This window comes from Taurulus bubalis, assembly GCF_910589615.1.
Source record: "Taurulus bubalis genome assembly, chromosome: 5".
Taxonomy (NCBI): domain Eukaryota; kingdom Metazoa; phylum Chordata; class Actinopteri; order Perciformes; family Cottidae; genus Taurulus; species Taurulus bubalis.
In genome coordinates, this window is record NC_136593.1 from 11,257,284 (window position 1) to 11,271,277 (window position 13,994).

At 38.7% G+C, this 13,994-nt stretch overlaps 1 protein-coding gene across 1 annotated transcript; it reads left to right on the forward strand.

Moving 5' to 3' along the window:
* Window positions 1-708: 708 nt before the first annotated feature.
* slc6a1b (solute carrier family 6 member 1b) lies at window positions 709-10,695 on the forward strand (the record flags this gene model as incomplete). The annotated part of the gene is made up of 14 exons (XM_079218443.1): window positions 709-952; window positions 1,237-1,368; window positions 1,610-1,710; window positions 2,224-2,333; window positions 2,766-2,898; window positions 3,840-3,974; window positions 4,804-4,907; window positions 5,574-5,698; window positions 6,137-6,249; window positions 6,516-6,647; window positions 7,576-7,678; window positions 7,851-7,951; window positions 8,680-8,847; window positions 10,582-10,695. 14 exons carry the CDS (start codon window positions 709-711, stop codon window positions 10,693-10,695), a joined length of 1,815 nt encoding a protein of 604 aa, XP_079074569.1.
* Between the last annotated feature and the right edge of the window lie 3,299 nt (window positions 10,696-13,994).

Here is a 13,994-nt window from a genome sequence, read left to right on the forward strand (position 1 = left end):
AGCCTCTCCAGGTGATTCATTAGACATTGTCGTCGCGCCTGACTCCTAAATGTGTTTAATTGCTCTTCTCTTGTACCGGAGCAGTAGGAAGTGGGCCATTGAATTTAGAGCATAATGACTCAAGGACAAGAGCAGGCTCTAAATTTCTGCTAACATGCATTCACTGCAGGCAATTAAAAGTGATTTTTATTGCATGAGAAGTCTTTATTTGATCCCGTGGGGTTCACGGATCGTGGGGCACATTTTTTTCTATCCACCCCTGAAGAAATGTCATGGAATTAGAATCGTGGACAATTATTTAACCAGTAACATAACACTTCTTCTTAAGCATGGCCACATTGATAAGCATATCTTTAATTAATCTTTAATTACCCCACACACACATACAAAAAGTAAAATTCAGTTAATTGGGAATATGATTCCAGTTTCATTGAAATGAAAATCAGAATCACTATTTTTTTTATGATGTGTCTTTTCTGTATTTTTTTCATAAATATTTGATATTTATATGTGAACATAATTATGTTTTCAGGGAACTGGACCGGTGCTAAGGTGCTCCTGATCGCTCTCATTAGAACGATTATTCCTCTCTACTCGGCAGTTTTCTGGGAGCTGGGTGTACAGGACGGAGAAGCTGCTGTTTGCCTGGACCGGTGCTGAAACCCCCTCTTCTCCACTGGTCAGGACTATCCGACACTCACAGTGACCATGGCCACCAACGGCACCAAAGCATCGGACGGACACGTCTTAACGGAGACGGTGAATGACGCGCCCACCACGCCAAACGACAAACCCAAAACCTTGGTGGTGAAAGTGCAGAAGACGAAAAATGAGCTACCCGATAGAGAAACGTGGGGTGGAAGATTTGACTTTCTTCTCTCTTGTGTCGGATACGCAATCGGACTCGGAAATGTCTGGAGATTTCCTTATTTATGTGGAAAAAACGGAGGAGGTAATGAGGACTTTCTTGGCAATTTTCCATTTATCCATACACTAAAAGGAATGCAAAGATCTCGACATCAAAACCTACCAGTTTGCTTCCGGAGGTTTTTAATAAAATAAAGATAAATTGTATCCACATTTAAGCCGTGCGCAATTGCGCACAAGCGAAACACTGCATCAGGGGCGCAGTGCAATACCCCTTTTACCAAATATCTTATCTGGATTATGATGAGTGAATGTGTTACTAGTTTATGATTCACGTTCACTTACACACCTTTATCTTTCACCATTCAGGGGCCTTCTTGATTCCATACTTTTTGACCCTCATATTTGCTGGCATGCCTCTGTTCTTTTTGGAGACGGCTCTTGGTCAGTACACTTCTATTGGAGGACTTGGAGTGTGGAAGCTGGCCCCCGTTTTCAAAGGTAAAATACACTTTTACGGTATCTTTAAGGCCTTATATACTCTTTATGTTAGCTGCCAGGTTGATTAACAGACAAAGCCCGTCACTATTTCTTTGTAATCGTGAAACAGAGGGCCAAAGTTTATTCCTAGGAAAAGACAAATACTTAAAAAAAAAATCCTACATATATTTCTATTCCCATTTCATGTCAACACAAATCTTTTGACACAATTTAACATGCCTGTATGCTCCCGTTGTTTCAGGTGTTGGTATGGCTGCTGCTGTTCTGTCCTTCTGGTTAAATATCTATTACATTGTAATCATTTCCTGGGCTATTTACTATCTGTACAACTCCTTCACCACTGTGAGTATTTCATTTGTATATGCATGTGGTTTCCTAATAAAGCAATATAATAATGCTTGAATACCTTGAAATTGTAGAGGAGATAAGGTAGTTATAGTAGATAGTTTCCTTGATTCCTTCTGAAAAACATTTCACAACACAAGTGCCCCTTTAAATTGCAACAAAACACAGACTTTATGTAGTTTTTCTTTTCCAGGTTGTATTTTTTACATAGTAATAACCCTTGAAGTTATGTGGCAGGATATTTTTTGCCAGGAGCTCTTATATAGGGGTGAACAGCTCTTAACAGAGTATGACATTTATTACTTCCTTTCCCACATAATTAGCGCCTTACACAAGGTATTGATAAATGCATTTGGCGATGAGGCATTCACTCCTCCAAGAAAAGCATGAAATCTCAATGAGTATCATGGTCTTGGCTGCTTGACAGCCACACAGAATGGGACCCGGCGGTGGGAGAGTGGTTCAAGTAAAAAGAGCTGTCTGTGTGATTTTTCTCTCTTTAATTTTCAGGAGCTGCCATGGCAGACTTGTGGCAATTCCTGGAACACAGAGAGCTGTTACACCAACTACAGCCTCCCAGACACCAAAAACCTCACCAGCGCTGTGGTGGAGTTCTGGGAGTAAGCTGGACATAAGAGTCTTTTTAGATCACAAGGATACTGCTCTGTTATGAACATATTTAAGCTAAGGTCATGGTCCCTCCTGTGCACAATCAAGATCACTGTTGGAGTCTTGCAAATCCCTCAATATCCATCCATTCAGATAATTCTGTAGGAGGAAATTGTGCGCATATATAAAAGGCCTCAGACAAACCCAAGATTTTTGTTTTTTTATAAGAGCAAAACAAATGCTGGTAGATATGCAAGCATGACCCCCTTTGACTGTGAAGCCTTAAAAAAGCTTCAGGGGTGAGAAAAGAAAGCCAGGGAGAGGGCTTTCTGTGAGTATCTAGACACGTATGTGCATATTTGTGTGTGCACCCATGCATGCTGCATGTATGAGATCAAGGATGTATTTGTGCGTTGTATTAAGCCCATTTTACTCCCCTGCAGACGTAACATGCACCAGATGACCGATGGTCTGGAGAAGCCTGGGGAGCTCAGGATCCCACTGGCTATCACACTCGCCATTGCATGGGTGCTGGTCTATTTCTGTATCTGGAAGGGGGTCAGCTGGACTGGCAAAGTAAGTAGAGGACAAACACGGAAACTAAACAAAATGGAAATAATGAAATTTGTTGTGAATTGAATTTGCATCGTCTTCATGTTCAAGTAAAATGGACACAATGACATGTAGGATTGTTGGTCTTAAGTAGGGATCACATAACTTCTTCATACTATTTCAAAAGTGTAGGGTGAGCAAACATTAAAATTCTATTTACCATGTTTTCATAAGGTTAACTGTCATGAAATATTTGAAAATGATATAAAGCAACATTTCATCCGTTCTCAAGTGAGACCATACAGTGACATGCAACATGCCAACCGCTCTCGGTCCGTGTCTCTTCAAAAGGCTATACAACATTCAACATATCCAATATCTGTTTTATCCAAAGCACCCTAAGTATGACAAGCACCAACACCTTCCACAAAGGGACACAAAGGCCGACATTTGACTTCTGTGAAGCAAAGCTCTGCCCACGAAGCTACACAATTACAAAACCATAACATGTGTGATTAGCCTTTTGCACTTTTTAGCATGATGGTTGTTTATGGCAGATTAATCATTGTTTTTTATAAAAGGAGTGTCCATGACAGTATCTCTGTTAGTTCATTTCTTCTTCAGTTTATTTTCTTATGAATGGTGTGAACTGTGTTGACTTTGATAACACAAATTAGTTCAGATAAGGAGGGAAATAGTACACTGAGAGTGTGCTGAACCCAACCGTTCTGGGGTCATCTCGCCTCCAGGGAATAGCAGACTAGGTCACTGTGCTGCTCTGTGCTGGAGGGATGGTACCACACAGTACTGTAACACTGTTCACGAGGAGTTGAACAAATTAGCAGTTTTCACATCTTCTCCAGCTCCATTGCCTTGCAGGACAAATATTCAAAGTTAAATGATGCTCACTAGCTGTGTGATTTAACAAGTTTGAGTTTTTCTAACAATTACTCTGTGTCCCACAGGTGGTGTACTTTTCAGCCACATACCCTTACTTTATGCTGTTCATCCTGTTTTGCCGTGGCGTCACTCTACCCGGTGCAATTGATGGAATTCTCTTCTATGTCACACCAAACTTTGAAAAACTGAAGGAGTCTGAGGTATCCTCTCTGTTTCTGGCCTAGATGTATTACATATTTCTGTTCAGGGATACATTTATCTATTTCTTAAGGTGGCTGATGATAGTTATATCAATGACTATTAATGACCATTGGCAGCAAAATAGGAGAAAGGATGTCTATTAGCACACAGATATAAAAAATAATAATAATCTAACTGTGTGTATTCCAACTATTTTTCCTCGAGCAGCAAAGCAAAAAGCTTATACATATTTTTATATATACATATATAGAGCATATTTTCTTAATTTTAGTAGTAGTAGTAGTAGTAGGCCTCACTTAGCTGAAAGGCTGAAGCTTACCAGTTGTGGGTTAATGAAAATCCCTATATGATAGTATTGTTTTTCTATTTTTATGACGATGTTATCTTTTAATCTGTAATGATTGTGACTACATTACTTCGCCACATCGTTAAAGCTTATGAAGAACATGTGCTGAAGCTAGATGAGGTGTGGAGAGACATCATTAGACATGGCAAGGTCTTGCCGAGTTAGGTCAAGATGGGATGCAATGGGATCAGAGTGGGTCAGATCGGATCAAGTATAACAAGACAGCGTAGCTCTTACAAGTTCCTGACACAAGCATTGTTCCCAGTTCCTCCCACTGACATCAAAGGTTTACAATATCCAAGGTGCCTTTGTGCATATAGCTTGATCCGCCAGTTAAATTGGCAGATAATGACAAACAAGGCTATTTCATCAGTACAATTACATTAAATCTGGTAATTTTTTAAGGAAATATCTCTATTTAGCATCAACTCTGTGTTTACACCTGATTAATTTAACCTATTTTTTTCTAATCTCTGTGATAGGTTTGGCTGGATGCTGCCACTCAGATCTTCTTTTCTTATGGGCTGGGATTAGGCTCTCTGATTGCTCTTGGCAGCTACAATCGTTTCAATAATAACGTATACAGGTAGGTCATTATAATATGTTGCATTTTCAATACCTGTTCATAGTGTCTCGCACCAGTCACTCACACATCACTGGGCGACTGTGGCTCAGTGGTAGAGCAAAATGGTCCTTCAATCAGAGGATTGGCGGTTTCCCAGAAAGACACTTAACCCCAAATTGCTCCTACAGGCAATGCATGGATAGGTGTGAATGGTTAGTCAGGGTCCTGATGGGCAGGTTGGCACCTTGCATGCATGGTAGCCATCAGTGTATGAATGTGTGTGAATGGGTGAATGACATGTAGTGTTAAAGCACTTTGAGTCGTCGCAAGATTAGAAAAGCTCAATACAAGTACAAGTTCCAGCTGTATCAGTTTTACCATTATTTTGGCTCTACATTCTGTTTTACACTCATAGGCACAGACTACAGGTTTACTGTAGCCTTGGTCATATTCTCTGATAAACACTGGTCTGCAGGTCACTCATTTCACATCTATGGTTCCAGCTATTTTGAAACAGCTGGAACTAAGTGCCATTTTAAAAGAACAGGTCAATATACATTTACTCAGCTGCTGTGCTATTGCAGGATGCCCCCTTCCCCCGGTGCATCTCGACAATGTGTGACGGGTTGATAAGGAATTGATATCGGTTTGACAATGGCTGCCTCGTGCTTTGTCTCTCCCCTACAGAGATTCTATCATTGTCTGCTGCATCAACTCCTTCACCAGCATGTTCGCTGGCTTAGTCATCTTCTCCATCGTGGGATTCATGGCCAGTGTAACAAAGAGACCTATCGCTGATGTGGCAGCCTCAGGTAATTGCAATCAATGTTGAAAGTCGATAGTAACAATCGGCACAGAGAAAAGATATTTGTGACTGCGCAAAAAATTTGCCCTTGAAATTGCGAGATGTTATTCTTTCAGTCAAAAAGAGAGGGTTTTAGTTTGGCACCATGTGTCAGTTCTGATTTATGGGTTTATTTGAGAGAAAAAATGTGATTATGAGAAAACTCTCTGTCCTTTATAAGTACCCATGTTTGGCATTCAGCATTCACACTTGTTCTTTCCAGGACGCTACTTTACGGCTGAGTATGTATATGAAAAATGGCAGACAAGTTTTTTAAATTGACATAACATCCATTTTCTTTAAATTTATTGACCAATTTCTTTTTTTTTTAACTGATATTTTATTATTTATTTTCCCATTTTTAGCACACAATGTCACAATGAATATGAAATGTGTCTTTTTTAAGGACCTGGCCTGGCATTTCTGGCTTATCCTGAGGCTGTGACCCAGCTGCCCATCTCTCCTCTGTGGGCCATACTCTTTTTCTCTATGCTGCTGATGCTGGGAATTGACAGCCAGGTAAAGATAACCCACCAACAATGGTCTAAGTTGTGGCTTATTAGACATAATGATATAGCAAAGTGGTAATGTTTCAGCTTCTGCCAAGCAAGGCTTTGACAAATGAAAGTCAAAATGAAATAAATTAACACAACTGTTAATTTTAAGTCTAGCATTCAGTCTAAATGCATGCAGTAGTAATACATAATGTAATATAGATAACATAGTTCTACAACTCAGAAATTGACCGAATGCATTATTTTGACGTGACTCTGCCATCTTTCCAGTTCTGCACAGTGGAAGGCTTCATAACTGCACTGGTGGATGAATTCCCTCACGTTCTCCGAAAACGCAGAGAGATCTTCATCGCGATCGTCTGCCTTATTTCTTACATCATTGGACTGTCCAACATCACACAGGTACATTCTTATTTATTCTTGAATAAGCCTCCCACTTAATGACAAGGTTGATCTCTGTTTCCGGATTCGGGTCATATTAAGTCTCGAATTCTAAAATTTATCAAGTAATCACACTGTTGGGACTGTTGGGATTTTTGCAGAATCCAGTAGAAACAAAATGTCAACATGTTCACCTTTAATCAACTGAGTAAACACTTGAAATTTGCAGACATTAACAAGCCTTAGTTAATTCATATTTTAGATTTCTGACTTTGGCACTGTCATAGGATAATAAAACATTTTCCACAGACTTGTAAGCATCCTCAGGACACCATTGCTGTGACCTCGGCAGCTGACCCAGTAACCTGCCAGAGTGTTAACTCAGCTCTCCAAGTGGCCATCATAATAAATCCAACGAGCATCTAAGTTAAAAGGTCAAAGGGTAATATGTCCTCTGAGACTGTAGCTCCTGGCCAAAGTGATTTAGGTCATCTCACAACAGTTTCAGTTTGTAAACAACATGAAACAAAAGATCACAACCATTGGTTTCAGTTATTAACAGCTGCTGGACCAAAGGATAATACAGTTGGTTTGTCAGTCCAACAGTTTAAATCAGAGGAAGATTTCACACATTGAGGCCACATTATTAAAGGTTTCATGAATCATATTCTATGCGGCAGATTGCACAAAATGACTACTGCTATACAAGACACAGTATTTTTGACACAGTTTGAACCCAAAGTTAAAAAATAAACAAGTGAAGGAGCCAACAGTCAGCAAGAGTTGGCAAAGGGGCTTCAGCTTCTGCCGGCTGGTTCCTCGATTCCACTTGACTGATTCAGTTCTGTCCTGCACATTCAACACTATAATTGCTCCTTAAACATTTTCCTCTTCACCTTCATGCGTCTTATCTTCTTGTCTCTTGTTTTCTGCTTCTCTCCATTTACAGGGTGGACTCTATGTTTTCAAGCTATTTGACTACTACTCAGCTAGTGGAATGTGCCTGCTGTTCCTGGTGTTCTTTGAATGCATCTCAATTTCATGGTTTTACGGTGAGCCAAATGTATGTCTCTGTAATCTCCTTCAGGATGTTTTCTCCATCCACAACGTTTCTCTTTCACTGCTGAATTATTGGGAGCTAAAATCTATCTATCTATCTATACTCATGTGAGATGATACATTATAACTTAAACTGTATTCCTGACATTTCATCTTTGGTTCCAGGTGTGGACAAATTCTACGACAACATTGAGGAAATGGTCGGCTACAGGCCGTGTCTGTGGTGGAAGGCCTGCTGGGTTGTTTTCACTCCGCTCATTGTGGCTGTAAGTGTTATCTGTGGTTAATGTGCACGTGTCCAGACAGCAACAGGGGAAAACACACCCTATCAAGGACAATGGTTAGGCTAATCCAACACGTTCTCGTTCAAGGACCCTTGGCGTCGCTTTCTAACGTACTATGACGCTCCACTACAGTTGCTCTAATCACATGGTTTTGTTGTGAATTCAAACAAAAGCCCTTCCTTAGGTTGAGGCATCAAAACCATTTAGTTAGGTTTGGGAAAAACATCATGGTTTGGATTAAAATAAGTATGTTTACTAAGTAAAACTTAAACAATGTAACATAAGTACTGAAAACGCATAACTTTTAAGGGATGAGATTCCTCTCTTGGTTGCATGTCTTGTGTTTGTTCTTTCAGGTGAAGCTACGTATTGAGAATGATTGCATAATCTTTATGTGCAAAATTAAGCTTTGTCACTTTATCTTGATGGTTGTGTGCACAAAACCCAAAGCACTTTAATTACTTTTACTTAATAGCTTTTACTTGATGTGACAATGGGCTTAATTAACTGTCAGTGCTCTAATCTTAAAATGCATTACTATCTCACCACACCATCATATTACATCACAAAGTTTTGTCCAAAGAGCATCCAAGACCAAAAGCTTGTTCTGCAGTTTTGCTATAATGTTCATGTCTAGAATTTACACTGTCAAAACATGAAAATGAAGACGATGCTGAGAAATACTGTATTTCCTTGTCTCTCTTGTCCAGGGGGTCTTCTTGTTTAGTGCAGTGCAGATGGTTCCCCTCACCTTGGGGGACTACGTGTTCCCGATGTGGGGCCAGGGTGTTGGGTGGTGCATGGCCCTCTCCTCAATGACTCTCATCCCTGGCTACATGGGCTACATGTTCCTCACACTCAAAGGCACATACAAAGAGGTAAGATCAATGCAAATTCAGTCAAATAGTTTATGCATTTTACTTCAATAATACTATTTTACCTGCTTTTTTGCTCCAAAGCAATGAATAATTGTGCTACAAAGCAAATAGAGTTACCAGATGCTTATAGCAAATAGTACTAATATCTGCATATGCAAATTCAATCATAAATACATACACTTACAGGAAGTGTTATTAAATATATACATGTAGAATGTAGAATGGTATATAAATACAGCGAGTTTTACTTAGTGTAATGCAAATACGAGAGCGGCAGATTTCCCAGAGCACATCACTACACCCACGTCTGAGCATTTCACACATCTACTGTATTAGCTGGTTTGAATTTTAATCTGCAGGCGGCAGCAAGGCAGGCTCTGTGTTAAGAGTTTCAAGTGGATTACTGTTTGGCTCAAATATATTATTACATATGGCCAATCCAACACAGGGGCGCAGAGGGGGCTGATGTGTAGTGGAGCTAATGTGTAGTGAGGATAATGTAATGTCGAATAAGCCCTGCAGATTTTTTTCAGTTTTAACCACAATGGCAAGTACACATTCAAGGTCACCCTGTAGATTTTTTACCCGACTGTTTGGTTCAAACATGAATAGAATATACTGATCCTTATATCATACTTACTTACATTAACAACATTTACATAATGGCTAGCTGTGAAAGTAGTACCTGATATATAATTTGGCAGCAAAAAGACTCTTCATACTGGATGTTAAAATGCTCAGCTTGGCCCAATGAGATTTTGATCTATGCATCATGTATATCTATGCAACTGCTCTGTGATTCAATGCTTTTGTAATTAGCAAACACATCTCGGTAAAGATGAGATGAAATGCTGTGAGGAGTAGAACAGTGATAAAAGGATTAGTAAAATAGAGTTTCTAATTATTTCTGTTAAACATTTTTAGATGCGTTTTTGCTTTACCAGTTCTAAATACATTACATTCATTTGAATGCAGCAGAATGCTAGTCTGCTTTTTTTTATTGATCTGATGATCCCAATCAGAGTCGCATGCCTTTTACATTCAGAGCATTTTGATTTGCAGTCATCCATAATGGGCTGAACAATAACATTACATCTATATGGTACCCAGTGAGCGATATAGCTTTATAGCCATCGCTGACGGAATAAATGGGCCATAATTGCAGGCAGTGCAACAGAGGCTGTCAGATGCGATGTGCAGGTGTCAGATCCCACAGAACCAGCTGATTGATTGTCTAATTGTAGCAATCAGCCGAGCCCTGCACACAGGCGGAAGCTTAGCTTCACAAACACTCCACATAAATGCTGCAGAATCCCAGGTCCAACACTGCACCCAGAGTTCAGATCATTTGAAAGGTTCAGGATGGTTTGATTAAGTTTCGTGGGATCAGAAGTTTGGGCCATGAATTACGGCCATGAATTACTTTTTAGTTAGATGTCATGAACATTAGCTTTTAATTTCCTTCATCAGCCATATGTCAGGCTGTATTTATTCATATAACAACATATCACATCAGGGACACTTAATGGATGTCTTTTTGGAGACTATCTTGATGTGCTTACACCCATTCATCAAGCTCACAGCTGTGTAGCTGGTGTGTTTTGTTACAGCTTATTGGTTCACACACTTTGCAGCTGTTTGTCCCTGCTAATGCGTGTGACAGTGTCTCATTGTAATTTCAACACTATTAGCGATTTCTTCATCTGTGTGATATCCCGTGCTTCATTGTTTCAGCGTCTGCGGATAATGTTCAAGCCTGTGGTTCTGGCAAAGGCTCTGGAAAACGGCCCAGACCAGCAGACAGATACCCAGAATCAGAACCCTGCCAACGAGGAAGCCTACATCTAAAAACTTCTGCATGTCTCTGTCTCGACGGGCAGAATGGCGATCTACACAGAAAAAAAACATAATCAAGGTTGGGAACGACCACCAGACTTCCATGTCTGCTTTTATTCACCTACCTCCTGGGGACACGTGAGACCAACCTGATTACAGTTATTTTTAGGGTTTTTTCTGTTTGTTTATTTGTATAATACAGAGTTATAAAACTTATGAGGGAAAAACAAATTACCCAGCAAAACTGTTGTGATATTTTGAATTTCATTATGCAAAAAAGTTAGACTTTTAGAAAAGGAAATGTGACTTAGAAAATTACTGTATATTGAATATATAATTTAAATTTGGAGGCCCGCGTTGATTCAATAGTATTGTGCTACTTTGAAGATATTAATTAATCTACTAAACTACAATTACTGTACAAAGAAAAATATTGGTTAAATGCATTTTGCTTGTTCATTAAATACATACATTAAAATGAATGCAGTGTAGTAGGTGAAAAAAATGCAATTTGAAAGTTTGTGATGTGAAAATTGAATACTGACCAATTTATGGCAAAGACAATATGGGAATGTGCAACAGGTAAGGCCAAATCTGCTTGTATGTGTAAAATATAATTTAGCGAGACTATCACTCCCTTGCAGGATCCTGCAGTTAACCTGAACTGTTTACCACCCATGTCTGGGGCTACCTTTGAAAAGCACAAGTACAGTACGGGATTTTGAAGCGTCCAGTTTTTATTTTGGCTCGATTAAAACGTGTGACAGCAAAAATAACTTACATAGGATACATAGCAAGAGACTGTTATAATTGTTTCTTTGTTTTCTAAAGAACAATAACTTTGTATGTTGTTTGAATCTTTTTTGTAGAATCATTTTTAGGTCATTTTCTATATGTGAGAGTGAGAAGGACCAAAATCATACTCACGTTAGAAGGATTGGTGCAGACATTTGAACACGCTGAATATATATATGGATTAAATCAAGCAACTCCTTTTGTCTCTCTGAACAACAACGGAGTACAGTAGCAAATGCAGCATCCATTACATTACAAGTACAATTTTTGGATCTGTAAATTACCACCTCTAACGAGTAGCCAATACCAGAATCCCACATTTGCATTGTGCGTACAATATTTATGCCGGAGATTATTTCGAAAAAGTAGAATTTCCTTCTCCTGACAACCAGTAAAGTTTAAAGACAGAGTTATGTTGCAATAAGTCAATCCTATTTCAGATCTATCTTTTAAACTGTGCGATTGAATAAGCTCCAGTGGCTGCTGCATTGGAGACTGCATGACGGACTTCTATGATAGCTCCACTTTTCCGACTGGAACCGTTTACTTGTTTATCTATTTAGTAACCCACTCCTCAGGAACAAAGGTGGAAGTGACCAAATTATCTCAGCTCTCAGATACAACCATTATACACTGAAACAAGTAATGCTATATATAAAAAAAAAACTGTCAGCAAAGTTTTTCAATTTTCTCCCATTATTCCAATATGTTACCTTAAGCAGCAACAAAACACCAACACACAATCCATATACACATATGTATGTATTTGTATGTGTGTGTGTGTGTGTGTGTTCGTGCGTGTGTACATGGGCACACTCGAAAGCTGATCCAAATTGTTTTCTCTTTTCTGTGTGCTATTCAGCGAGCATAATCTCGTTCAGTGTAAATGAACTGTGATGGCCTTCACTCAGTCATTTTAGTAGAAGCCAAACTGTGCGCTATGCTGTGGCTAGTGCAGATTTCCAATATCAGATAGGGAGAGAGAAACTTTGGCTCAGTCAGCGGACAAAGCCAGCAAAGGCACTGTTATCACAACAGGACATAGCCAGATGCTATATACTGTAGGCCAACACCACTGAAACTACTCCTTTTCATAGGGTAGAGAAAAACCTATTGTTACATATCAAGTTTGCTCAGCAATATAAAAACATTGTATGTAGAAGCTGACTTTGCGACAGACCACAGATATCACTGTATTACTATGAAGAAGGATCAAGAAAATTTGCTTCTGTGGCAGCTACATGCGACAGGAATCAGGTTGAACCAGTCCCGTTTATTTTCTTTTATCTATGTTCGTTTTTTCAAAGATATGTGAATTAAAATGTGCAATGACAAAGGGTTCCGTGAATTTTGTATAAAGTTACCATACTGCAGTTTTCTCTCTTGAATGATGTTGTAAACTGGACTGTGTAATACATGTATCTGTGAATGTCGGTACAACCTGAGTTTTTCTTTTCTTTTGTCTAAATGTTGAACAAAAAAAAAGTGATATTATTTGCTGTTTTCTGCAATAATATTATTATCTCAGAAACTAAAGCACATATCTCTCTCAACTGTAAAAAATATAATTACAATAACAGAGTAGAGTAATAATTAAGATGATAATATTAATAACAATAACAATAATGTAATAGAAATGTCTAGTCAGAGAATATTGTTTTGTATATTTCTAGCTGTTTCATGGGCCTAATGTAAAATATTCTATGTAAAAAACATATAATAAATGTCTTTAGATGGTGTTATATGAAAAAGCATGATTGCAATATATGTTCTCTGCAAAAATAAATAAAGACCTATAGATTATAATATCTGTGTCCATTCATTTTAAAATTTTAAAAGAGATGCATATTTTACAAGCCAATTGTACAAATGCACAATAGGTTAATTGTGGAAAGTACAAACATCATTTCTTAAATGGATGTAACTCTTCAAATAACTTCAAGCGGTGACTTAAAAGGTATAAAAATGCTCTTCCAACCTGCGTTCTGCATTGTTGAGTGAAATGGTTTTGCATGACAAAGACCTGCTCAGTGTTATGCTAATGCTACATTTATTACATACTTTAATTGGAAATGAATATGCAATCAGTTCCATCACCGCGAGAGATGTTCTCCTTAAACGTAGTTATAGTTTCTGACAGAATGTTTTATATTCTTATATCCGTGTGACACCTGCACTGAGAGCTGTGCCAGCAACGACACTATAGCTGTCCTGGATAACAGCCAATCCCTCCCGGTCACAACGCAGCATTTATCTCCCTGCTGTTATGCTATAGTGAGCCGACATTTGTTATGATCTAAATGCACAGTGGAAAAGAAGTACAGATTGTGTTGGCATCTATACTTCGAAGAGTTTATGGAAAGGGACCAATGAAATAAAAAATCCTGACGTTGCACATAAAATATAGAAAAGCATGTAACACGTTTTAAAACTACGTGTCTGGATTATATGCTTGTTAAGTTTTTAGAGGGTAGCTCAGTAATCTCAAAATATGATGAGCTTTGTTTTTCTAACAT